A 27,564-nucleotide genomic window follows, 5' to 3' on the forward strand; every position below is an offset into this window, starting at 1 on the left:
GAATAAGCAGTTCACGATAAATTTTTAGGCACCGAAGTTCACAGTCACACAGCAGGACCGGAGATAAAATCCCATCCAGCCCGCCTCCCAGGACAGTTCCCATGTAGCCAGGACAGGCTACGAGTCACAGAAAAACAGAAATGACCTTTTGAGGTTATAGTGCCAAGGAAGAGAAGAAGATGAACTTAGCCTAGGAGGCTGTAAGGAGCTTTGAGCTATTGTTGGGTGTTGGATGGAGGTTTCAATTAGACATTATTTATTTAAGATCTTCATCAACATCAAGAAGAAAGTACACACTGCGTTTAAAACCAGTAAACCAGTTTATTCAACATCTTATTCATCGACTGTTGAACTGATCAAATCATCACGAACATTAACTTGCTTCTATCAAATGTACCCAACTAAACAATAAACAATCAAACCGAATCTCCTAACTCTTGGAATGAATCGCTCAGCTCATAGTGTTATAATTTGATTGTTTGCTTCGAGTTGCCCGATTGCCTCACTTGAAGTAGATGATGGAACGACCACAATCTGCTAGTAATCTCATATCTGTTGTCTCGAGACGCAGTGGCAACAGCAGCACCATCCAAAAAACCACCAGCAAAACAATCAAAACACCGCACTATTGTTCTCGTGCAGCGTGCCATCACCAACCGTGGAGAGGGGGAAAACATTCTACGCATCAAATTACCATTTTCACGAACTTCCCAACCGTGCCCAGCAAGCCCAGCCAACTGTGTTATTTTATCATTTATTTATCAACGGTTAAAATAAGCAACGGAAGCAGCACGGAGAGAGCGTACAAGAAAATCTGCCACTTTCCGGCCTTGTAAGATTTTGCACGCTCCGTTTTCCAGGGGAGCAGGCACACCTGCGTGGAAACGGACAGGCAAGAAAACTAATACCATGTTTTATTACAACAATCTGGCAGGCCTTCACGACGCTCTCGCCGAGGCTGTTAAGGGGCGTTCGTCGCTGTTGTTGCTGTTGGCCAGTGACATAAACAGCTGAACCCAATCTGTGCGAGTTCGGAAAATGGCCCTGCACCGACCGAGTCGTGTGCTAATGAAATAAAGTATTTATTTTTTCATTTACTTCCACACATCGAAAAGGGCGAGGGCAAAACGCAAACAAAAAGAAACAGAACAGATGTTTTCTGGAGCAAAACGAATATTCATACTCTCAACCGACCAGGACCGTTTAAAGCGATCTGCTTCCGCTTCCGTGGAACAAATATTGCCCAAATCCTTATGCGCTTGAACCGGGAAGAAGCCCCAAACGTCGAGCATGTGTCTGCTTAGTGGTTTAAACTTATCTGCGAGCCAGTGAGGGTGTGTGACTGTGTCTCTGTGTGTGTTTGTCTGCGTGGAATCGCGTAGCAAGCGCGTGAATAAATCAAAACACTCTTCCGGCAAAACTGAAAGCATAAAACCGGCTCATCTTCTCGGTTGCGATGGGTTCGGGAATTCATTTGCTTTCTCCTTTTCAACCTGCTCGTTCGTGAGCTTTTCCGCTGCTCAGTTTTATCATTCGTATTAACGTGCTTGTGTGTGTGTGTCCGCATGTACTAATAGAATTGTTTGTTTTTTCCTTCCTTCCTTTCTTTGTATCTTACAGAGCGTTAGACAGCCGGGACGGCTTGCGATGTGATGCGGGAGCGGCAATCTGACCGGTTGGGATGAAACTAACGAAGCCATAAAATGAGAAAACCAACCACCGATGAATTCCGCTGGGGATTTCACTGTATCCGAACGGGGCCGATGGGCAGTGGGAAAATCTCTTTTTCGTCGCCTTCTTTCCATCTTCAGTGTGCGTGTGTGTGTCTTATGCTTTGTGCGAGTGCGTACGAATGTGTACGTGCGTGTGTTTTGAGATGAAAAGCAACGAACCGAGAGCGATACGTACGGGAACGTTTTCTTGAGCACAATGGGCTTTTTACGGCAAACAACTTGAGAAGTTTTATTTTTATCTTGAATTGAATGTATGAGAATTTGGTGCTTTGAATCATATAAATTAGAAGCAGGTTTATTTTTTTAGAACTTTCTAACAAAAAAATGATTTTTTTTTATTTTAATTTTTTACAAATTGTCATCATTTTCTCAAAAAATTTACATTCACCTTAATGACGGTTTTTTAAAAAAATGCTTCAAACTTTATTCAATTTCTTGAGAGATGTTCAAAGAAAATCGTTAAAAAAAAATTGTAAATCAAAACCATCCATTTACCTGGCCACATATTCGTTAAACTCACCCAATGTGCATTAGAAGTAATAGCGTCTAAAATGGAAACAAACGAAACAAAAGAAAAGAGGAAAAAACGCAACCCAAAGCGGAAAGATTTTGTCTTCCCAATTCCCAATCCCTGGCATCGCTGTCCACCTCCACCGGAACCGTAACGATCCTTCCGTCAAAGTCCGGAACCGAAAACTCCCAAAGGACCCCTCCCCCCCGGAAAATGGTCTAGGACACCTCTCCCCGGTACGGCATTAATGATGAATGTGATACCCGGTCTGTGCCCGATCGAACCAAGCGGAAACGGCCATCCTTCCGGAAGGATCGCACCGGAAGACGCACCGGACCGGAAACGCTGAGACCGAGGGCCGCAAGAAATCAGGACCGGAAATAGCACCGTACGATAAGACCCGAGCCAGTGCTGCACTTTGGTAGCCACCGGTCCATTTCCGTCTTTGCTTTCGGTTTCGCCTGGTGGGTTTTTTTTTCTTTTCGCGTTGGCCTTCCATCCATCGGAAGGAGAAGATTGCATCTTGAGAGCACTCCAGCCAGGACGCGCCCTAAAACTTCTGCACCGATGTACACGCTTTGAAGCGGTTGGGTTGGGTTTTTTTTTCTTTCTTTAACGCTATTCCTTTCTCTCTGTCTCTTTACTTGCAGGGTGCTGCTTTGAAGTGCATCTGTGTGAAATTAGTGTCCAGTGGAGCGAGTGTTGTGCGAAGTTGCGAAGGAAATTAGAGGGCGAAATTGTGTGAAATTCCGAATTTCTCGATAAGAGGCAATATCGAGCTGTTTCGAGGCGCTTTGCGCTTTCATTTTCCTAGTGCGTGTGTGTGTGTGTTTGTGAGTGGGTTTGAGTGGTAGCATTTGTGTTGCGCGGCCCGAAGATGAGAAAAAATTGTCCAACGCGGTGCAAGAAATCGCTCGAGTGAACCACAAGGGTTTGTGAGTGTGCGCGCGTGAAGTTAGCGGGGAAAACCGTGTGGAAGTTCGCGTAGCTCCCGGGGAAAAAAAAGCATGAAGCGTCGCGTGACGATCGTGTACAATCCGGTGCAACCGGCTACTCGTCACCAACCCCATCATCAGTCCCCTCATCACCATCATCATCATCATCATCATCATCATACGCCCTTGCACCAACAGCATCCTTCGCCCACGGGGACATTCCACTCGACAACATTAGCATCCTCATCGTCCTCCCAGAACATGATCAGCTCCCTTTGTCTGTCCTGCATGGCGACCTCCTCCACACCCTCCTCGCCATCATTCCGCTTCGCCTCCTCCGCTTCATCGTCCTTTCCGTGCCAACGGTGCTGCTCGATATCATCCATTTTGAAATCGTCGCCGGCGTCATCACCGTCGCCGTTGAGTGCCTCAGAAAAAGCAGCACAGCTAGAAGATGCTCTTAATAATAATCACCCCCCGCCACAGTCTCACTCACACCCCGCACACCATCCGCCTCATCAGCATCACAAACCATCGACGGACGGGGGCTGTTGTGCGAACGGGGCAGCCCCGGAATGCAGCCAGGCCCAGCGACGGAGCGTGCCGGAGCAGGGCTGGTGCATGTACCTGGCCGTCGGGCTAATTGCGGCCCTGTGCTATCTGAACGGCATCCAGGGGGACTTTGTGCACGACGACATACCGGCGATCACGCTCAACAAGGACGTGCTCGGGCACGGTCCGGTGGCGCAGGTGTTCCGCAACGACTTCTGGGGCACGCCGATGGCCGACCTAAGCAGCCATAAATCATACCGTCCGCTGACCACGCTGACGTTTCGGTAAGTTTGATTAATTATTTTCGCACGACCCGGTGTACACCGCCGGCTGTACAACTCGCTCCACAGCCGAACGCACCCAACTGAGTTCGTGGGCCGGGTTTGGGAAACAGCAAGTTTCAAGTTTTCCGATCCCAGCGGTGTAGAATGAAGACGAAGAAGGAAAAAAAATACCAGCCGCAAAAGACCTTGATATTTTTCATGTACATAGTCATATGAGTGAAAATGGAATCGAGAGAGAAAGAGAGCAAGAGGGACCGACAAAAACGATCTTAGGTTATATGGCGATAATGCTAACCCGTAGAACATCCTCTTCGCCTCTCTCCCGAAAAGCCACGGATCGGGGACAAAAAAACAGATCCGTGCGAAAGGAAAGATCAAATAATTTTCCCTGCCCTTGGCGCTGGCAGAGACTGTCTTGAGTGGTTTAAAATAATTTCCTCGACCTCAAGGAAGGGTTTTGCGTGGCGTTTGCGGCCCGGACACATTTTGGAGAAGGGTTTTGGGTAATTGTTTGACCTCTGGTCGGTGGCTTCATTTATCAAAAGTTTGCACGACACTCGGGGACTCGACTGCTCTGTTTTTTGGGGCACTTTAAGTTAAGAGTTAGGTGGGATGTATTTATTGAAAGGTTAAGAAATCATTCGCTTAAAGAAAAACAGTGCCCTGCAGATGAAATTTAATAAGTTCTTTTTGAAGCAAGCTACTAATTTATATGGGAAGAATGCACTCCCATGTGGAAGAAAATAATTTTTAAGCCTTGTTATAGGTCCTGTGCTCGTTGAACTTTGACTCTTTTGTTAAGAGAAGACATGCTTTAATAGAGATGATTGATAGGACCTCTATTAGAATTGCAGTGCTGAGGCATTATTTTGAATTCTAAATCCAGATAGGTTAATCAGATATATTTTTAGAGCAAAGGCATATTTGTAATGAGACAAAGTTCTGGTAGAAGTCTTTGAATTAGCTTTCAAAATAAACCTACTAATGAGCATTTTAAGTTCTCCACGACAGCCTGAGACAGCCTCTCATAGTCTAAGAAGAAATTACTCCGGACATCACTTTAATTAGTTAATTTCATACTTCCTGTTGCGCTTGGAAAATGGGCCAAGTAAATATGAGTGAAAGCTGGTCAATGCACCACAAACTCCAAGACTTCAAACCGAAATGACTGAAAAACTTAAAAAATAATGAACTAAGCAGCAGTGGCGTCGGTGTTCACACGGAACTACCAAACGAGACATCGAATCCCTTCCTAAATAATGCAGGCAATGCTCGATCAAGACCTCCAGAGGTAAAGAAAAGCTTGTACTATCATTATATCAATCTTCGTTAGATCATTCAAGCAAGAACTAACACATCAATACTAACTCCTTTTGAACTTGATGTATTAGTGTTAGTGCATTAAATCGGGAAACGGGGCCAAAAGGCGGTATATCCTGGTTACGGCACCCTTTTTCCTAGGATTTAATACGATACGGTTAAAGAATTTCAACAAACACCAACCCGTCTCCTTTCGTTCTCAGTACAAACTCCTAAACCTGGTGGTATTTAAAATTGAAGAATCAATTCAAGTATCGCTGGCACTTTTCAACATACTTTCCCTCTCCAAGCACACGAATCAATCTTCTTTTGGATTGTTAAAGGGGTGTGAAATCAAAATGCAAGACGGTTGATGATGTGTACAGGAAAAAGCTCTTCCAGTTTTCCGTCTTAAGCTTGGCATCGGTTCTCTCAGATGTTGCTTGCTTCTGCTCGTGCGAATCCACAATCTCACACAGCCTCACCCGAAGCCACACGCCGTGCGAACCGGGGTTGTCGAGTATGTGGCTTTGATTGCACTTGAACCAATCATAAAACATGCTTCTGGTCGTTGCAAATATCCTTGACAAATAAGTAAACATTTTTATGAGCCATTTGACCGCCCAGACTCTCCGACTCATGCTGCGTGCCGGGTCTATGGGTGTGTGTGTGTGTGTGTGTGTGTGTGTGTGTGTGTGTGTGTGTGTGTGTGTGTGTGTGTGTATGGAAGAGTTGGAGTTTGTTTCCGGTATGTGAGGCACCCACCACTGCTCGAGATGGATGGATATGATGAGGTTGCACAATTTCCTGCCAACATTCATACCAGTCTTGCTGGATGCCCTTTCTCTGCCCCTCCCTATTTCCATTCGGCGGATAAGGCAACGCAGTCGACAACGTCACGATTCGATTTGATTTGATCTGATTGCGATCTTGGTAAGTGTGGTGCCCGGCTGGGGTGTGCTTGATGCAGGAAGGAAGTTGTGGACTACCCACGACCGGACTGCAAGGGTAAGCAATTTTTTCACATTTTGACTACAATTTCAATCTCCTGGCGCTGGTGTCGGCACCGGTGCTGGGCATCATATCGAGCGAAAGGTGATGCGATGTGGTCTGGTATGTATGCCGTCATATGCAGTTTTGCACCCAACCAAGCAGAACCAACCATGCGATCGCCTTCCGTTTTGTTTCGGCCGCTGGAATGGGCATTGTTTGCGAGAAGATTCTGCACGTAGCTCCTGACATCCTGTTCGGGTTGGAGGAAGAGGGGGGATCGTTTCACCTAGCGCGCCCAGTGTTTTTCACCCGAACGGTAGACGCCTGCAGGGACACGTTCCATCCATCTGACCCGAGTATGGAATTTCTTGCCGCATCATGCACGGCGGGACGGTTCTTTTCGATGCTCGTGTTTTATTTTTCTTGCTACTCGTCTTGGTTGGTTGGTTGGTCGATTGTACCGAAGGGAAGTTCACGTACATCAGCATAAGCGGAAAGGGAAGGAAAATGAGAAATTCGAGCAATGGTAACGCAATATTTACCATAAATCTCACATCCTCGTATGCACACTTTATGCCATCCTGGGGAAGCACGTGTGCTTAGTCCGTAAGGCGCATCCAGCGTCAGATCCGAGCGAATGGGGAAGCACGTGTACTTAGACGGTAAGGCGCACCCACAGCGGGTGAAAGAAGTCCATATTTAGCTACACACGAAATCGAATATGGTCCGGTTTTAAGTAGAGAGCAGGATTATTTTGAGATGCTTAAGGCGAAGAATAATCTAGGTTTAATTTAAGAAAAATATCCAATTTGCTACCGTTGATGTGAAGAAGACTCGTTGATAAATGTCAAATAAGAGGGTTTACCTTTAAAGGTTATCTCAGATTTGATGGTTCAGATGAATAAAACACTGTAATCTTCGTACAAAGAGGCCGTTAAGCTTGCTTGGAAAAATGTGTATCTGGAGCTACTATTTCAGAACAGTTACCTGCAAAATTGGACCTTCTAATTTAATCTTAAACTTAAAAAAACAGAAATGAGAATTTTAAAACTCTTCTCAGGATTTTTCAATGTTGGTTTCTTATAATTTCGAAATATCACTAACAAAAGGCAGACATTGCTGGTCTAGTCACCGTGGCAAATTCTTTAATTACTAACTTTTTCAAAGGTACACTAGTCAAGAGGTATTTTCTATCACACTCAAAATTTTCTAAACCAAAAATAATTTCTTGGCATTTGTTTAGTCACAGCTTCTTCCACCACATCATCATTCCTCCATCCAGCCATCGAACCTTTTATTATCGATCTTAATCTATATCGATTCGTGAAGAAGTTCTCCAATTAAAATCCTAGAGACAAACGCTATTTTTTTTAAATTCCTCAAATATGTGAGTGAAGTCACATCAACCGAGCCACAAACATCATCAGGCACATTCACTCACACGCTTGCTACAGATGCCTTACCCTAACCTCTTCACCGGTTTATAAGTACCCGAGGGAAAGGATTAGTTTCAGGAGACTAATTGGATTATGAGTTTTGCTCCGGTCAATAAAAGCTCCATCGCAGTGTCCCTTTTCTCCGGACGAAAAGATGCTCTCCCACCCCATTGGCAGGTGGAAAACGATAAGACCTCGGACTCGGTGTAAGCCTAGCAGGAACAAGACAGATCATTAATAGAAACATCCGTGTCAAACTGGAGCCATTTCGGAGCTTGTTCACATGAACCATCCAGGATGGCTTTCGCCTTATCCTAAAACCTGTACCCGAAGTACCCGGAGTATCAGCGTACCGTTTTGTTTACGGTTTAAACATTCCACTCGATTTCTTTACGATAATTATTTCGGGACCCTTTATCTGCCAGCCACACAAACGGAACTGCCTAGACGAAGTGCGGCACAAATGGTGCAACCACTCAGCGGCAGCAAACCCTTCGCAACCAGGTGGCCCTGGTGGTTTAATTATCAAATCCAAACATGTGGCCCACCGAAATAATGAAACTTTTCGTGGCATCCCGTCGATGCCAGTCCGTCCTCGGCCCCAAAAACAACGGCTCTGAAAGGTAGTTGTTTGAGGGCGCGTTGAAGGTATAAAGCGTGTGAGTTAGGGAAAAAGCGCAACCGGCGCGAACAGAAAATGGACCGACAACCACGGGATGGGATGGGTTTGCCTTCTCGCGTCCTGTGTGTGTGTCATTTTAGCCGTTTCATTAGGTTTTGATAACCCGACCAAAGGTTTGGGTTTTTGGTCGGTGTGTCAGTTGGAAAGGTGGAACGGGGTGACTGAGGGAGGGAGAGCACAAACAACAACAATAACAACAACAGCAACCTTCGCCGGCTTTTCTACTCGAGAAGGCCACCGATAAGCGCGTACGCAACAGCGTACTGCACGTATTCCGCTCGTATGCACCGTCAAGGGTCAAACATTTTCGCATAATTTATAAATATGCATGAAAGCTTTCATGCAGTGGGGTATAGGGGAGAATACTTTTCGGGGCGGTGCCTTCATTTGCTGGCACGTCTAGTGATGGGTCCGGGCTAGCGCAAACGCACGCGAACAGCGAAGGATTGAGCACGGCCGGAACCTCTCCGGGTGTGGAGTTTGGACGATGATATAGACGCTCGGTTAGACAAGGTTTCCGAGTTGGTCGGGTGTGCGAATGGATGTGTGAATTTTGTGATGCACACATACATTGAGACACACTCACAACCGCTTAATATGCGAAAGCTGGCAGAGAGTAGCAAACATTGAGCACGAGGCACGAGGACTCATTTATTCCGGAATCGGTCGAAAAGTGAATATCGTGGTCAAAAATTATTATAATGAATGACTGGCCGAATGATGGCTACGGTAATGGTAACGCCGGGATGGATGGGAAGCCAGCTGCATAAATCAATACGCAAGTGTACTCGTATTAATGCAAATGAGCGAACTATGTTGCAATACTTCACACGAGCAAGTGTTGTGCGGTTGGAAGAGTTGGTGGGAAGTAGCTACGAGAGCTCGTATGTGTGGTGTGTTTCATAAATTAGAAGTCATAGTAGAAATTCTAAATTTAGTTTTGAATTAATTTTTTTAAGTTTGTTCGAACAGTAGGTGAAGATTATAATTAAATTTGGCTTTGGGATTAACGGTGAAGACGATGTCTGGAGATGGATAAAAAACTCTAAAATACTTCTGGCTTCGTCTACATATTCTTCTTCTTCTATGATACTTAAAACTCGAGAGCCATTTTTCTGCTACACCTCGAAGATTTTTTATTTTATTTTTATTTTTATTTTTTTGAGGGAAAAATGTTAAACAAGTCCTTAATCGTATCCGTAGAAACACTATAGAGGACCTATGATTAAGCTAAACTATAAAAGGCTGAAGAAGAGGTCTCTGCTATTTGAAACTTTGAATAAACAGAACAAGCATTTTGAAGGTACAGTTCTTTGAGGGCTTCAGAATGGGAGACCTGATGTACCCAATTTGAGATAGTGAATGGCGTTCATAAATCCTCTACGAAGACAGGACTGTCTGATGAGAAAACCTTGACCATGAACAGTGCCAAAGACTATAAAAAAATGAAATAAAGAGGAATGAATAAAAGTTGCTCCAGATGAGCAGTCAAACGGGGTTTTTTTTAAGACACTGTCAGCTTGGCGAAGTTTGCCTTCGGAGGTCCTTGTATAGTTCATCAGAAGCTGCTAAGAAATTGTTTCGACTATTTTCCTCTCAAATTCGTTTTGCTGAATGCGACTGGTGATATCCAAAGTCAAAGTTCAAGAAGTCCTATTTCCTCTAGCAATTCCATAGCATCAAAACTCTCTCTGGCTGTCTCTCTCAAAAGGTCCTCTTCGTAGAATTTCCCACCAGAGTATTCGGTGCAAGCATTATTTTACCCATTCACCAAACTCCTCAATAAAAGGCAAATAAAATCATTCATTTTTAAAACCTTTTAGCCTTTACTTTCGAAACATTTGAATCATACCGAAACGAGTCCCATCTGCGCCTAAAAGTTCGCTTTTACTGACCACCCGAGCAGGCAGCGTTCACACAAGTCACCACGAGGCTTAGACTGATAGCATCGCTTAATTACACCCATCAAACCGGTGACTGTGGAAAGTGTCCATAAAAACAGGGCCCACGGTTTTGATCTCTTACCCCATCAACTGGCCACCTTCCTGACGTCTTCATTGCGAATTTTGTTGGGTGGGTGGTGACTTTTTTACGACCGTTTGTGATCCTTTTTTTATGAACCCCCTGCAGCAGTAGCATCAGCGTTACTGAGCACCGTTCTTCTTCGGTTAGCAGTCTCATTCCAAAACGATTCCATTCCCATTACGGGTCGATGGCTGGTGAATAGATGAGTTCAGCCCTTCCGGAGGGCAAATGCAACGGGGTACACACGTCAAGGGGACTGTCAGCGGACGGGCGAAAAAGCCGCCGAAAAGTGTCCATATTTATGTCAGCGTTCGCTTTTTGATAGCTCTCCGTTTAAGAGCGTTTCTTGGAGATGCTATCGGGTAGAGGACCTACACACACACACACACACACACACATACACCGGGTGCACAAACAGATTGCCATACTCCCACACGGAGGTCACTTTGCGAGCGGAGATGGCTTCTTGATGCAATTTCATTTTTAAGGACCCGACCGTGTTACCCGACGGTCCCGATGATCGATCGAAAATCGATCTACTCGGTTCGATTCCTCGGTTCCCGGAGCTCGAAAACCCGGAAATGGGTTTGCTGGCTGAGCTGAGTGAGTGGCCCTGGCCCCTGGGTACCTTGGGACGGGAGTGCCTTTTTGGCATCCGGTACGAACATCCGGGCGGCTGTCCGGAGGCTGGTTGATGTATCGGTTTGCCAGATCGACTGCTTGGCCATTCCCTTGAGCTTCTCCGTGTGTATGTGTGTGTGTGTGTGCGATTTCAATGCACATCACCCTACCCTTTCAATGTGTGATGATTTATTGAAGGCATTTGAAATTCTAATGTAAATTGAAAATCTGTCCCTCCTCGCTTCGACGACAACTCCGATGACACTCTTGTGCTTTTCGTTGGCTGAACCAAAGCCCGATTGGACTGCTGGTGTTCCTTTTTCCGAGCCATCCACATGATGACACGAGAGACGATTGAGCGAAAGCCTGATGATATTGCAATCAAGCATGTCTCCCTATGGTGATGGTGGTGTTGGTGCTTGCTTGTCAAAATGGGCTTGTTCCCTGAGTTGCAGACGCTCCGTGAGCCGTGGCCACCGTCCTGTTCCCCCGGAGAAGCTTTATCCAATATCTTTGTTCTAGTGTCACCGGTAACGGTTCCCATTTGGAGATCATTTTTATCTCCACCTCATACGTACATGTATATGTGTGTGTGTGTGTGTGTGTGTGTGTGTGTGTGTGTGTGTTTGTTCATTTGGCGAGCTTCTATCCGGTGCTTGAACTTCATTTTCCGCCATGTGAAGGAAAACTGGTGCAGCTCGTACAGCAATGCAGCAATGCAATTTTCCATGAGCTTAATAATGCTCTCAAGATGATACTATTACGAGCAGCTTAATGCTGTTACCATTCGGTCCGAAACCTTCAAACCTTCAACATTCGAGAAGGAAAACTTTTTCCCAGCTGCACGACCGAAGCCAAACGCTGGGTAAGCTGATGACACGGGGATGAGATGCCAGACCAGACTCGTTGGGTGCCATAGGGAGCTTGTGGGAAAACAAAACGAGGCACAAGGATAAAGCGACATCACCCAAAACCAAATAACCTAGGGAAGAACACCGGGTCTGGGTGCATCGGATATCGAATATCGAACCTGGTCTCGTTTGGGGACGTTCCCGGGGCAAGCGCAACCAAGAGCAAGAAAACAATCCCCTTTTCGGTTTCGGGAGCGACGTTCGAATCTTTGTCACACACACACACACACACACACACACACACAAACACACACACACACAGAAGAATCGAAAATCAACCGACGAAAACTTGCCCGGAAGTTGCCCATTCCGGAGGGAAATGGAGAATGAATACGATTCGATTACTTGATGATTCCGGTTTTTGTGTCTCCCCAATTTTCCAAACTTCTTCTGCGCCACGATAACAAGCCGACAGTCACATTCAGTTCGAGGTCGGAGTTGAGTACCGCGATTCTAGTTTGATGATTGTTGAGAAGCAGCAGCACTGAGGAATCGAAGCGCACGATGATTGTGCCGAAAGGAAAGTTTGGCTATCTTTGTGTGCATAGATAAGTCTTTTGGGTTTTGGGTTGTGCGGGAGCTGCCGTACACCCGGCATAGATTATTATAGTTTTTCGCCAACCCTGCACCCTCAAAACTGTACTTCAGCAAAATCGAAAACAGGGGACTAAGCGCCCTTGATTCGTTCGGGAGTGCATAAAACGAAAATAAAAACATTTGCCCTACCTAAGTTGGTTTCCACTCGTGGAAGAGTCGTTTGCATACGAAAACAATACTGGCGGGAAATAGTTTCAATTCGGTGAGGTGAGGGTTACTTGGACATTTATTGTGTTGAGACGAGAACTGGGGGATCTCTTGCCGGCAACAACGGTGATCGGTGACTCGGGTTGTTACTGGAAGAGATTTCTGTTTTTTGCGCGTAAAAGTACCGAATAAGCAGATCCTTATCATTGTGTGATGGGACTCGGAGAAGTTTTTGTTTTTATGTGTCTTTTGAAACAAAAAAAAAAAGAATGGCAGAAAGTATACAATCAATCTCTAATGATGCAGTGTAGTGTTGCTAAGGATTTTCAAAATAAACTAGGTCAAGGAAGTTAAATTTGGCTAGATTATAGACTTTTTTGGCAACGCCTTAATTTCCTTGGACCTTATTAGATGTATGGTTTTAGACGACAAAATAAATAAAAAAGGAAAAAATACTTTAATTAGTATCTGTTTACAAATAATTTTTATTTATAGGAAACAATATTTATTGAATAGGAATGGCTCAGGAGTAATTCTTTATAATTATTTTTTAAGGATTTACTCTTACTAACATTCGTCTGGGCTATTAATCAAACAGACAATTGTCCTGATGGAGGCGCCCAGTACTTCATGCTTAGAAGAAATAAATAATATCGCTTTTTTGGAAAATTTAAGCCCATAGACATTCATTTTTTTCGGTTGCGGGTTATTATTATATTCATCTTTTGAGAAAAAAACTCGGTGAAAAAAAGTATTCCTCAACTTTCCTAAAATCGTTCTTTAAAATTGCATTGAATCAATTTTGTGTATAATTTGTATTTCAACGAACGTTTGTAAAAGTAAACATTGAACCCCACTAGACGTTTTATTTCCAGCTTTGGATTCCCGGTACGCGTTCACTTCCCGGTAAATAAACAAAACTCTAAACTGCTCGTCCGCAACAAACCATCCAAACCATCACAGTCGCTGGTGCTCGCGATGGTGAGGGTCGTGGTAAAGTTGGAAATATTTCCTCCAAACTCCGACCGAAAATTTGTCCTCGCTTCACCATAAAATTTCGATCGTAAAACAGTAGCGAAAAAAAGTTTTGCAATAACTTTGTGTAAGGTAGTAAACAAACAATAATAAGCGCACTTCCGGCTTGATGAATCCTTCCAGCCGTGCTCGTCGAACTAGTCGAACGAATGAACGATTCGCTGCTGCTCGACGCGGTTTCTCGTGCTCTTCCTTTTGCTTTGTTGCAGCGCAACACCGGGCGATAGTTTTGTGTTGGATTTTCTTTTTCCGTTTTTTTTTCGTTGCCATAGTTTGAAGCTCTTTTTATGTGCCTGTGTGTGTGTGTGAATTCTCTATCCTACCAAGCAATCGAGTAGTGAATCGGGAGACTGAAATGGCTGGATGGAGTCGGTTGGGGTTGGTTGAGGATTGTTTTAGGTTCCATCATCATTCGTCAGATGGGTTTCGGTTCGTGCACCAATCGTCTCGGTGAAAAACCACTTTGACGCAAACATTGTCAACAAAAATCAACATGGCAAGAGAGGAAAGGCTGCTGGGGTGAGATGGCAGTAGTTGGCAACCATTTTCCTCTGCAGATACAGTTGAACTTTGAAGTTAAAGTAAGTTTATTTTATTTAATCCCGCGCCTTCCCCGCGTTGGCCGCTTTTCCTCCTTGTTTCCCCAGACACGCTCCACAAACACGGACGGCATTTCCCGCATCTGTCGGAGCAATTCATTAGATCGGTTTGATAGATTCTGGCTGTAGCTCCGTTTTTTTCCCTGTCCCGGAGCTTCTATTTCCCCCATCTTCGTGGAAAGGTTATCGTTTTTTCCGGTTTCAGAGTTTTTCGATCGGTACGGAGTGGAAATTTATTTTCCATTACATTTCATCACGACAGTGCCGGGGCCAGCTTGATTCGCTATCACTACAATTTGTTGTTTGAGCTTTGCTCCTTTGACCCTTCCGCATGTTTGAGCGGTCAAACGTTGCTGCCAATGCCGATGTTTTTTTTTTTTGTGTGTCGTTGCTTTCTGTCGGTGTGTACACCTTTTGTTACTGCCAACGAGCATGATTTAGTGAGAGAACACACAGAAAACATCCTTTCGTCGACCATGCCGCTACCACGTGCTGGGTCTGTGTTTTGTGTGTGTGTGTGTGTGTGTGCGTTGCTTTCTGTTCAGTGCAGCAAGTACCTTCCCATCTTTCCTTTTACCACCTCACTTCATGGCCTCTTCCCCGGGACGTTCAAAACGCGAACAAAACCTCAAACGAACCACCCTCTTCTAGGGGTTTGTTCTGTGCGATAGCTTGCGTCTTCTTGGAGGTTTCAACTGCGTGTTTACTCTGAATTTAGTTCGTTGCGATTATTTATTCTGTCATCCGTTGTTTGCCATTTTATTCCCCTGCCAGCACGGACATTTCAGTGGCGCGCACCGAACACACCGAGCAGCCGTTTTGTTTGTTGACGAAGCGCTCTAGCGCTGTCGGTTTGCGCGGTCTCATTGCGTACTGAGCGCCAGGACGGGATGGAAAAGGAGTTCGGTACGTCACGCTCGCAGCAAGCAAGAAAGCACACAGAAAACAAAGGCGAGCCGAAAATCGCCTCCAAACCCTTCCCCCGCTTTATACCGACCCGCAAAAAAGGGGCCACTTGTCGATTGCATGATGAAAAGCGAAGCCGGCCACCATCCATCCGGTTTGTTTACCGTTCTCACCAGCTAGCAATAAACAAAAACTGATCCACCAGTCTACCGTCGGGTTTTAGCGGGATGGCACACGCTGCTGTTTGGATTGTAAAATACCGTGGCTACTCGTGGCGTGCGAGCAAGTACGTATCCGTCCCGTACGCAACGGAACCATTGTCTTTCTAGTGAGTGAAAACGGTTTGCCAGTTCAGTTTGATTCCATTTGGGCAATGATCGTCGTGCCATAACGGTTGTCTGTGAAGTACGCGGACGACAAAAAAAACTACCTCTTCTCCAACCCCACCAGTCGAAAGCCACCGGGCGTCGTCATCCGTGCAGCGGGTCGGAAGATTTTACCGAGGCGAATAATTTATTTATCGCATTACGGTTGGCAGTAAAATTAGTCGTTGCATGTCGTGGCGCAGTTTTGCGCTTCACATCATCACTAGCAGTAGCCGGAAAGAGGGACACCGATTTCTGGGCTCCTAGATGGAGACGCCCAGTAGCTGGTACGGACACCCGTTCCATTGAATCGCGAATGAATGATGGTTTTGAGGCAGGAAATTTGACAAGCGACTTTTGTCCAACGGTCTTTGATTCGTTTCTCCTGCCAGGTTCGTGGAAACGATCGTTCGAAGTAAATGTCCAAACAGATGCAAAATATTACCCAATTTTCTTACGCAACCAAGTCGGTTCGGTTATGATGACGGTACCATGAAAATGAAAAGTATTTCACATCCGGCAAAACGGAGGAAAATAAACCCACCGAATCGAAAACCCAAGTACTCAGAAAACCCTCGCCCCAACGAAACAACACAAACGTGACAAAACAGTATCAATGTACCGGTAGACGGGGCTCGTTGCCTGTCGCTGATTTATGAGGCGAAGGCTGGGAATTAATTTGTCATAAAACAAATTAGACGCTGTACAAATTTATTGACAGGAAACAGCAGTCCAGGCTTCCCACGGTCCGGACCAGGGATAGGGGGCACTCTATTGATTTCATGTTTTCATTGTTATTTCTTTTCGCTGCGTTCAATGGACGTGACTGCCAGAAGGGGATGGGAACCGGATCGGAGGGACGAAACCGTGGGGATTATTAATTGTTGCAGTTATGGGTTGTTTTATCAATTTTCCGTTTTTCTGGCCGCCGGTGGGCTGTTGAGTTTGATTGGTTTGCTTTGCACGATTTCTTGAGAGAATGCTCTGTTTTGTATTCAAAAGAAAAACTTCAATTAAGTTTAAAAGAAGTATGTGGGATAAAGTTTTCCTGCTTAGAGATTTATTTTTACAAATATTAATTGTTTTTCCGAAAATGTATACTTCTATGATCAAAAGCCCAAAAATCTTGTATGTAAAATTGATAAAACTCCATCCATTGAAAACAAGGTCAGTTAAACACCTTAACTCAAGTGTTTATCAATTTTTGCTCTCAGCTCCCTAGCAAAAACGCTCTACGTAAAAAAACCAAGCACAGAACATGGCCACGCAAAACAAAAAATGGCGCCATTCAACCGGAAAATTGTGTATGCATACAAGGAAGAATATTTTTGCCCAAAAAACCCGTAAATGCTTGAATGGGCTGCTGTTGACTGCAACCCTCATCAAGTGGACGAGTTGCAATTTAAACCACAAGCACACACATACATACACACCGAAATGCACCAACTTTCATCGAATTTTCAGCAAAGCAAAAAACCATCTCGAGCATCTAGCAGGTTGATTACTTGTAAAAAAAATCCACCGTACAATAAAGCTTTAAAAACAGAGTAAAATAGCAACAGCAAGCGAGCTCCGGCTGTGGGAAGCACATAAAGGAAGCTGGAATATAAAAACGAGCAAACAAAAAAAGGGGCTCCAAACCAAGCCGAGAGGAGACACACATTGAAACCAGATGGCACACAGCAAGGACCTCTCGCAGATAGCTATACGGGGCTCGAAACCCGATCGTCGTCACCCACATGTGCTCGTTTATATTCGCCATTAAAAAAAATCCTTCATGTGGCTCTTTTTTCTCTTTGCGTTGCTTTGAACGAGTTTTCCAACGCCTAGGCGCGCTCGTCATAGACAAAATAAAAACACGAAACACGGGAAGCCTACTGCAAAATCATACAATGTGTCAGCGCCGTCAGTGTGTCGCGTGCCCGCGTGTGGGCGGGTGGCGCCGTCCGTCTCTACCGGCCACGACCCTGTCATCCTGCGTTGGCAGGTTTTTATTATTTATTATTCCGGTTTCAGCATTATCGAATAATAATGATGTTAATGTTCAAAACATAAATTTTCGTTTATTTTCCGCACAGTTTATCAATAACCCATTTTTCGGGCGTGTGCTGCCCGGCCCCGGACACACGACACCCCATTCCCTGTTGTGGTGTCGACAATTCTGGGCGAGTTGTTTTTTGTGTTACTCTTGTGTTTCTGTCTCTTCCGCCCCTCGCTCACCCCCTTCTGACACTTCCCTGGCGAGCACTCTTAATGGGTGACGTGCGCGTGGCGTTGAGTTGTGGGAAATATTTGGCTGGAAAACTACGCTTTCATGCGCTTTCGTCCGCACCGAATAGCGGGAAGCCCCCAAAATGACCAACATAATTGGGCTGGAAAATGGGTGGAAAAGGTGGGAGGATGGGGACTGAGGAAGGATGTTTAATCGTAGCATTTCGGAAAATGGTGCGCGCACACACACACACACGAAAACTCCATCACCCCTTTTTCTTTTTTCGTCGGCTAGGCGTTCGGTGTTTGGTGGTGGAAAACCCCATTCCTGACCTTTCCTTTTCCAGCTCCTGGGAAGGCTAGATGCGTGGCGAGTGCTGGGAGGTGTTTTAATGAAAGACCAGGAGCGTATAAATCAGCGGTCACCATAAACGCCATAAAGCTGTCAGTGCAAGTGGCCGCATTTAGAGGGCGAAAAGGCCCTCGCCAGCCATTGCTCGCTGGTTGCGAATGGCGCGCACGAAAGTAAATGAACGATCCGGTCATGATGGTGCATCCTGGATCCCGTCAGTCGCAGCAAGCGCCCGGGCAAAACAGTCCGGGTTGCCCGGGTGCTTCTTAATTTTCCACCCCGTGCTCGTCACCCTCCCTCGAGCGACGAGTTTTACCGAGTTTTCTCAACCAGCAGCTTGGATGACGGTGCACAATTTGGCTCGATGACGTTGTTGTCACGTTATCGTGTGCGGTTTTTCCCACCCCTTGATTTTTCACCCACGCCCCCACCGGGGAAAACTTTCTCAATGGCTTTTTGCGCAGGAGAAAAGCGTCGCACGAGCGCGCTCGAACCTTCGAATGCGTCGTTGATCGTTAATAGATTCATTAACGATAACATCGTCGATCGAAATGGTTACCAGTCCGTTCCTATTTTCCCGCCCGGTTTTCCACCCTGCAGGAAGGCTCCCGACCGGTTCCGGAACGCATTACGGGGTGGTGGTGTCGGTGGTAGAAAGCAAGCAAAACGAGCTCAGTTACGTTGGTAAGGACGAAAAACAAATTCGGGTTTCGGGAGCGGGAGTCGGTGTTAATTACAGCCGAAAAGTAAAAATCATTATCATTAGCGCAAGTTGGCTGTGGGAAAAGCGCAGCAGTGAGGTACCGTACTACCTTGCCTTTCTCTGGATGGGGGGGGGGGGGGGGCGAGAAGTCACGGCTGGGAGGCAAGCGCAAAGCAATGACCTTAATTATAGTTGCTACTCAAATCAGCGCCAAGCAAACATTGGTCCACCGTGGCAGTTCGTGGGCATGCGAGTCGGGCAAGCCGTGTTTATCGGTGTCACACGGGCTGGTTTTCGAGGGAAAATTAGATGCACGGACGCTGTAAACGTTGGTCCCGGGCCCGAGTTCTCGGAAGTGGCGGGTGTTTCGAGGTTAAAGCTCGCACTTCCCCTAATGGACGGTGAAGCACCATAGGAAAAAAGCAGCATCTAATGAGCCCCGGGAAAAAAGCTGAATAGAGAAGAGAATATTTTCTCTCACTCGCCAGTCGTGACCCCGAGGCTAACCGAAGCTGTCCATGCTGTAGATAAGTGATATTAGGACGGGAAAAAGAAGAAAGCAAAACAGAACGCTAGCAAAACCAGAAGGAAAACATGTAGAATACCCCCGGACAAGGTGACCAAAGACCAAACGTCTCATTAGGATGGGAACATCAAAGCGTGTCATCTGCGCGAGGCAGAAAAGACCTCCAGGCCCGACGGTACGATGGGTCTCATCGTAATGTTCGTGCGGATGTGATACAAATGATAAGCATCGGTGTGATTGTATGGCGCACTGGCGGTCGGGCGTGTTCCTACCGAGGAATCCATTTAATTTTACACTCTATTGAGACATTTCAATCAAAATGTTATGATTACGAGCACCGACACTGGTGGTTGATGCAGTGTGGCGATGGTTTGCGAGGGGTTGTAAAATGAAGTCATAATAATTGGCAGTGGCGAATAGCTGTTTTGATCAATTGCTTTGATAGACGCTGTTGGGGGGGTGGAAAACAAGATGAAATCTTACTTTTTTCTCATTTCCTCTATTCGTTTGAAATAATAATGGCGTTAAAATTAACTTCCCACTGTAAGGAGTGGTGTGTTTGTAGTCTGTGCTTAAAATGATCCACACTATGGGTGTGTGTCATTGCTGACTACGGACAATACTTCCTTTTGAGTGCATTCATCTCAAGATTGATTCCGTTAAAAATAATTGTGTGTTGATTAAACAATTTCTTTGAATGTGGTGTGAAATCTAAATTTTTAATCGACTGCTAGGCTCCCTACAGCAATGCAACTCAATTTAACTCTTAACAGCTACGAAGTACTGGGCGCCTCCATACACAACTTTAGTTTGAATTTTTAAATTATTTTAGATGTAATAATTTATAAAACGAATTAATTTCATGTGCTAGCAGCTTTGAAATCAAACTAATGAAACGTCAGAGTTGCATTTCAAAAAGTTGGTGTCCAGCAGCACTCAGCCCTAAACGATTTATTCAAATATTTCGACCCAACCGCTGGTCGCTTGTCGATCCAATTCCACAATTTGATATCAAACCCAGCCCGTAAGCCTTCCCCATCATGCATAATAATTAATTCATCAATTTCCAAACACTTTACTCGTTTCACAATGTTGCATTTCCCTATTCATCTCGCTCGCGGTCCATCCACCGCAGCTTATCGTTCCACCCTCTGAATGAAATATAATCAACCCGTAATTTAGCGAAGAGTAAGCATAATGGGGCTGTGGTTTCCTCGACAAGCAGCTGCCGGGCTCGTTGCTGCTGCTGCTGCTGCCGGTCGGGATGCATTCTGGATCGAAATAATCCACTCAGACCGCCCGCCGGCCAAACGCACAAGACGAAAGGCCAGCTACACGCTACACGTAGCCCACAAACACCACGTTGCGCTGAAAGCATTCCGAAAATTCGGTCATACTATTGTGTAAGAGCACACTCGAGGGCTCTGATTGACTTTGATTTCACCGGGTCCATGGTACATGCTTCACCCTCCGTAGCTTGTTATGGGAAGGATTGGCAAATGGAATTATTAAGAGCAAGTTTCGCACAAACCCGACCACCAACTTTCTTCCCCATATTTGTGTGTGTGTGTGTGTGTGTGTGTGTGTGTGTGAGTCTGCTACAGCGTGGAATTTAATTAATATTGAAGCTTATGAGTGAGCGGGCTGGGCTAGGGGGCACAGACGGCGTACCAAAGTCAAAGTCGAAACAACTTTTCGGAATGGAGAATGCATACACCGGTTCCACGTCGTACGGTGGAAAACTTTGGCTTTCCAAACAACCGATCCGAACCGGTGGTAGCGATTTCGGACGGGAGAATGTGCTTAAACGTACGCTTTGAAGGAGTGTGCGTGTATGCGTTTTGCGGCACTTACAGTTTGAAGCGAAACGGAAGTAGGCAAATTTAAAATTTTTGTAACATTTCACAACAAATTTTAGGGACGAAGTAATGTTTCATTTGGAAATTCTTCTGGTAGTTAAAAGATCAACTTAACAATTCGTGGTTTCTGGTAAAATTAAAGAAGAAAAAGCTAATGATGTATAGAAATCAAGTGTAACAATAAAATATGTCTTTTAATCGAACGAACGGCTTGGCTTTACAGCTTAAAATAAAAATTTAAAAAGAAATGCATCCGTTCATTGCGTTAGTTTCATGCTCTATTGTGTGATAATTCAACACAATAACAAATTAATTTTCTCGACAACATCGAAACAAATCGCCTCCCAAAAAACAAATGCTTTATTAAATGCTCATTGTGGTGAACCCCAATAGTCAGAAGCTACAATTTATGGTTCATTATTACGATGGATTCAATCACGGTCATGGTAACCATCCATCCATCCACACTCAATCCTTGGGCGACCATATTTTACACCCCTTAGCCGTTCGCTGCTATTCGCTTCACAATTAGGAGTGTTCTAGCGTGTGTATCGAGTCGTATCCATCGTACCCCGGAAGGAATGCCAGCTTTATGCGGCGCCAGAACACACACACACACATAGTTACACTCACGCCCAACAAATCTTGATGTACGAGACTGGCCCACTAGCTGGCGGCTAGCGGCTAGCTGGCCGGTTGGCACACGAATGCCATCAATCAGAGCCGGTCTCGAGAATGCAGTGATTTAGATTGTCATCCACCTCGGCCTCGGTCTGAGGGATGTGGAACAGCCTCCCAAAGATGGGAGAAGGGTGTATGTGTGTGTGAGTGTGTGTGTCCTCCAACCCCACCCGGAAGGAAATTCATAACGTGTAAACATAAATCTAGATAGCAATTAAGTTGGCAATAAAATCAAAACGATAACGGGAAGCGAACCGTCGTTCATGCAGCTGTGTGTGTATGTGCTTGTACATGTGACAAAACGTGGCGGTTAGAGTTAGTTGAATCGATCTGTGTGCGTATCGGGTGAATAAATAAAGACTTTTCAGCTTCCCCCCGGTATGGGGCCATTGCCCCATCGCCAAGGGAAATCGTGAGAAGAATAGTGCACTGAAGAAAGGGTGGACGAGGGGGGGGTGGTAAAGAAGGAGGGGGGAGGGTTGGAAAAGGTAGGTCCGGAAGTAACGGAAACGAACGCACAAGCTCTAGCAAATGCTGCTGCTGCTGGTACTGCTGCTAAATACCGACCGGGACCGATTATGTGCAGCGAAGCCGTGAAGCCCGGAAACCGAACCCCTTCATGTGCCATAAATTGTGCCTTTTGCCCGGAATCGGTAAGCCATTTGCGGTCATGTAGACTAAATCGGTTAATGTTTCAGCTTTACGGCGGCTACCAACCGAACCAACAATGGTCGATTGTTTTGAGGGGAGAGTTGGGAGGCAATGTGAGCGGGATCGAGAAGGGAGAAGGCCCGATACCGATCGAGCACGGTGATGGCGATAAGGTAGAAACCATTTAGTGGCTGCATTTCCTTTGCCAGTAACTTTTCCACCCGATAGGCAACGGAATGGGTTCGGGTTGGGTGACGCGCGGCATGGTGAGAACAACATCCGGCTTTCCGCATTTCGATTTATGTGTCCTGCGTGTGGGTGTGTGCGCGTGAGTGTGTGTGTGTGTGTACGTACGAGTCCGCGTATTCGAAGAAAGCAGACGGTTGCAGTTGCAATTGTTATTATTGCTTCGACGCCGCGCTCTCACCAGGTGGGGCGCTCGGCCGTTAGCTACCCAGCCAATTTAACATTTTCGCTCGCACGGAACCGCACCGACCAAAACCGTTTGTTTGCGAGGGAATCGAAGGAATGCATCGCTCCCACCCCGCAAGAACTGGTATTTGACTTGTGTCATAATTCTCGAAACGGAGCGACACGGCTTGTTTGGCTTATTTATTGAATTCCAACGCTTTGCGAAGGTGGGCCGGTTTGGTAGCAATGTTGCGGTGGTTCGGATTGATTAAAGTGGACCGCCACCGGGAAGGCTTGGACTGGTTGTGTTGCTAGCTATTAATTACCCTTGATTGATTTCCTTTAGGCCGTTCCGTTTTGCATTTGCGGCTCAGAAGCGTTTGAATTAATACCTGGCTGGAGACGGCGTCGCTGTTTTGTCTTTAATGATATAATATTTGAAAGCTGTTGAACATAAATTTCGAAGCATAATTTAAATCAAATAATTCTTATTTATGTGTAGTTCACTGCTTTGGATCAAGGATACTTGTTGAATGATGGCAGTTAGATGTCTCACAATAAAGTCAACAATTGAAATTGCATACTTTTAGGCGTCATTTCACTCAAGCCTTATTATGGAACGAATTGTATAATCAAGGACGATATGAAAAGAAGTAAGAAACTACCGATACGACTCTTTTAGATTCATAATACATCTGTAAAAAAAAGTTACCAACAGCACGGATTGTCTTTCTGTATTTTTGGCTTAACGCCCTGCTAGATCATGCCTGCCATTTATTGGCTTTCTGGACTAATTGAAATCGTGTTTTATGATAGGCAGTTCTATATAATTTGAAAGAGTCTTTTTCTAGAAAAAAACATTTCCGCAAATCATTAGATTTATACCCATGGTGCTGTGAAATTGCTACAAACTACAATAATTGCATACTTTCAGGAGTACTGACGAAATATTAAAATACGCTCATCATGCTCACTTTCTGTTTGGCTTATTTTAAATAAGAAAACAAAATATTGTTTTTAAATTTTCTTTCAACCCACCCAACACCAACACAACTATCTATCCTTAAGACAACAGACATCATTTCCTCTTTATCGCATTCTCATTGTTTAATGTTCACCCACAGCACGTGCTAATGTTGTCTTGTGTTGTCTCTCTCGTCCCGTCTCTTTCCTCACAGCCTCAACTATCTGACCTTCGGCCTGCGTTCGGTCTGGTTTCATGCGACAAACGTGGCCCTGCATGCCGTCGCCACGATGCTCTTCACCCGCGTCTGCCTCACGATAGCGGGACTGCGGCGAAACTTTGCCATGCTGGCGGGCGTCCTGTTTGCCGTCCATCCCATCCACACCGAGGCGGTAAGTACGATCCGGTACCTCATTGCTTCCCCCACTCACACTCCTCGTTCCACACCATGAACGTGGTTGAGGGAAATAAAATTCCCCGTCCCGTTCGTTCCCGGGCGCGTGTTTTGCGATGGCCAACCGCAAAGTGTACAATCCGACCCGGAAGTGCAAAAACGAACCCGAAAACTTCCGGACCGACTGATATTCGTTGCTTGCCCACACAGGCACACACACAACCGCACACCTCCATTGGCCATGTCAAAAACCACTGCACTGATCTCAGGAGGAGTCTCTACCCCGGCACAGTTGTACGGCGTTTGGTGCTGGTCGTGTCGGAAGTCGGAACGGATGCGATTTGTGCCCCGATGAGGTTCATTTTGCTGGTGCAGCCGGTAGGCGCAAATAGTGGGCCGTGACACCCGTGGCCCGAAACGATCCGCACTGGGAAATTGAATCAACAGAAGTGAATGCAAATTGGAAACCCTTGGCCAAAGACACTGTCCACGGCGATGAAATTGGAATGAGCAAGAAAATGGAGAAAAGCAAGAAAGTGTGGCTGAAATAACATTCCAACTGATTCATGTTGTTATGTATGTGTGTGTGTGTGTGTGATTGTCGTGTGGCCCAAGCGTCGATGGGTGGAAATAAGCCACAAGGAAAATATATATATGAGAAACAAAACAAAACGAAGGATAATAGAGCGAGTCGTCGGCTTTTTTCTCCCCAAAGCGTCCACGACGAGCACTTCGACCGATGGCACCGAAGCCTCATGGAAATAAAGTTTTCCGTTACGGCACGACGAATATGGAAGGCGAAAACATTTCCCACCCAGCGCAAGCGTTGCGCGGTACCGCGAATGAAATATTTCGCGCTGGACCAAGCCGGACGCACGGTCCCGTCGGAAAACTTGCCCCGGGGAAATTGGAAGGGATTGGAACTGAGGTTGTTGATGTTTTTTGTTTCCATGTTTCGTGTTGCATGCTGCTGTCCCTTCTCATTTCCCACATTTTCCATATGGTGGGACAAATGAAAAATTGTCGCTCGCAGCTGTCCGATGCTGTCCGAACAAGGGGTTTGCGCTTGTTCTCGGAATGTTTTACCCCCGTTTTTTGCTTGCGTTTCATCCCCTCGAAAGGCCAAAGGAAATAAAATGGCGAAGCCAACTCGCACCGAAGCAATGGTTTGACACCGTCAGGCGGACAACGTGGAGTGTAAGGACCACAAGGGGGAGGGGGGGGGGGCGAGCAAAATGGTGACATTCGCAAACGAACAGGGTTCGATACAGGCGGCCAGTAGTGGGTCCAGTGTGGGCCGCTTGGAACGAGAATTTGCTGGACGGTGCTAATCAACATGAAAAGGCTCAAACGGTGGCAGCAGTTGCAGGCAGGCTGACCAATTTCGCTTTGCTTCGTTAGCACCGTTTGCTGGCGTTTGGGTTTGGGAGGTTTTTGTTTTGAATAGCAATTTTGATGAGTGGAAAAATAGTTTTTCGTGTTGCGGTTAGATAAACTTGGGATATTCTAATTTAAAGTTTTGTGCAAGATGAGTGATTGTGAGCCATTTTAAAAATAGAGCTGGTTCAAACCACAGCCATTTGATTAATGTATTGTTTGATATTTAAAATAAAAAATAGAGCTTGAGCTGAAAAGATTTGGGGCAAGCTCACGGATCATGGTGATTTCTTGACAAGCTTTGAAGAGCAGTCTGATAATTGAGGTTTAGGCGAAGAAGGTCTTCAAAACCGCTAGACATGATAACTACTGCCGACCGAACCCAGTCCCGCAATAGACAAGACACACTACCCGCCTACGAGTAAAGCTGGACCAGGAAACGAACATTGGCAGACCAGGACCAGCAGTTTGTAGAGCCTGAGCACGTCAAGGTGACAAACCCTGCAATATGGTGAAGATAAAAAGAGCTTAGTCTATGGTAAATACCTTGTCCAAAAACACATCTTTTAAGATAAATTATAAGATCTACCAAGCCTATAGTTATCATAAGCTTGACACTGAAGCATTAAGTGATCTTGGCCATCTCTTTCTGGCTTTGATTTTGTCGCGGAGTGAGTGAGACTTGAGAGTATTTTATTTCGACAAACCGAAAATTCCAGAACCCAGTTCTTAACTACAATCAAAGGAATAATACACAATTATTAACTCGTCAGTCAATCACAAGTTATTTTTGTTTAATATTTTATGAGCTTTCTAAAAATATGCCTGACTCCGTGGATATTCTATGCATTTTTATTGCAATTCCTAAACAAACTTCATCCTTTTACGCTCCAAAAGGAAGCGTATCAAAGGAAGATGATGTTGCAAAGGCTTCCATGATTGAACAACTATCATGACCGTACAGCAAGGACTATCCTTTAAGCCGTTCCCTCCCGGGGGTAAAAGTGTTTAGAAGACTAAGCTTTGGAGCTGCAAGTGGAGTGAAACTTTCCAACAGCATCGTTCGGATGGGAATGCATATTCTAGTAGCCTCAAATGGAAGCCCCTAATTGAACTTTCAACGAGACAAACTACTTTGCATGCTGCCATGGCGAAGTACGAAAAAACTAACAAGCTCGTGCCACTTCGCCTCCGATTCTTGCCTCACCGCTTGAGCCGATCGTCCTCTTCAGCTCACACCCATGCACACACAGTCACACCATCACTAAAGCCAATAAATAATCGAAACTTTTTCCATCTCTTTGATCCGCTTTGCTGATTGAGCTCGAGACATCGATCCCGCTGGGATGCACCGACCAGGGAGATGCAGGCCGGCAAAGATTGGAACCAGATTTGGATCGATTTCCGCCTTAGGAGTAACACGCAACGGCAGCTTGATGGCAGACGATGTGCTCTCTTACAAACTAGCTCACAGTTTTCCCTTCCCACCCCGGAAGCACTTACGATGGGCGTCTGTGTCGAAGTAAATCAAGCGCACACACTTTTCCACCCATTCGCCGATCGAGGAATGGTTTGGGAAAGGCCGGGAAGCTTGGTGGGAAAATCGATAGCTTAAAACTATCAGCCATTCAGGAGCATCCTTTGACACTTACCACACGCTGTCAGACATTGTCCCTGCCCCGGTTTCCAGCTTCTTTTGCACCCATCTTCTCCATCACCAGCCGTCAAAGAACGGGTGCGATGTTATCTGCAACCCGGTGGCAGCGGGAAAGAATTGCAAGAGAGCAGGTGAAGTTCGGAAGGT

At 45.6% G+C, this 27,564-nt stretch overlaps 1 protein-coding gene across 5 annotated transcripts in view; it reads left to right on the plus strand.

Moving 5' to 3' along the window:
* Positions 1–27,564, plus strand: part of LOC118504792 (protein O-mannosyl-transferase TMTC1-like) — a 108,786-nt gene that overhangs the window by 46,390 nt on the left and 34,832 nt on the right. For all 5 annotated transcript variants that reach the window (XM_036039770.1, XM_036039767.1, XM_036039766.1 and 2 more), the window contains exons 2-3: positions 2,895–4,015; positions 24,204–24,381. In XM_036039770.1, the coding sequence (XP_035895663.1) occupies positions 3,252–4,015; positions 24,204–24,381 (942 nt within the window). In that variant the 5' untranslated portion in view covers positions 2,895–3,251. The remainder of the gene's footprint in view (positions 1–2,894; positions 4,016–24,203; positions 24,382–27,564) is intronic.

The sequence above is a fragment of the Anopheles stephensi genome, chromosome 2, assembly GCF_013141755.1.
Source record: "Anopheles stephensi strain Indian chromosome 2, UCI_ANSTEP_V1.0, whole genome shotgun sequence".
Classification (NCBI taxonomy): domain Eukaryota; kingdom Metazoa; phylum Arthropoda; class Insecta; order Diptera; family Culicidae; genus Anopheles; species Anopheles stephensi.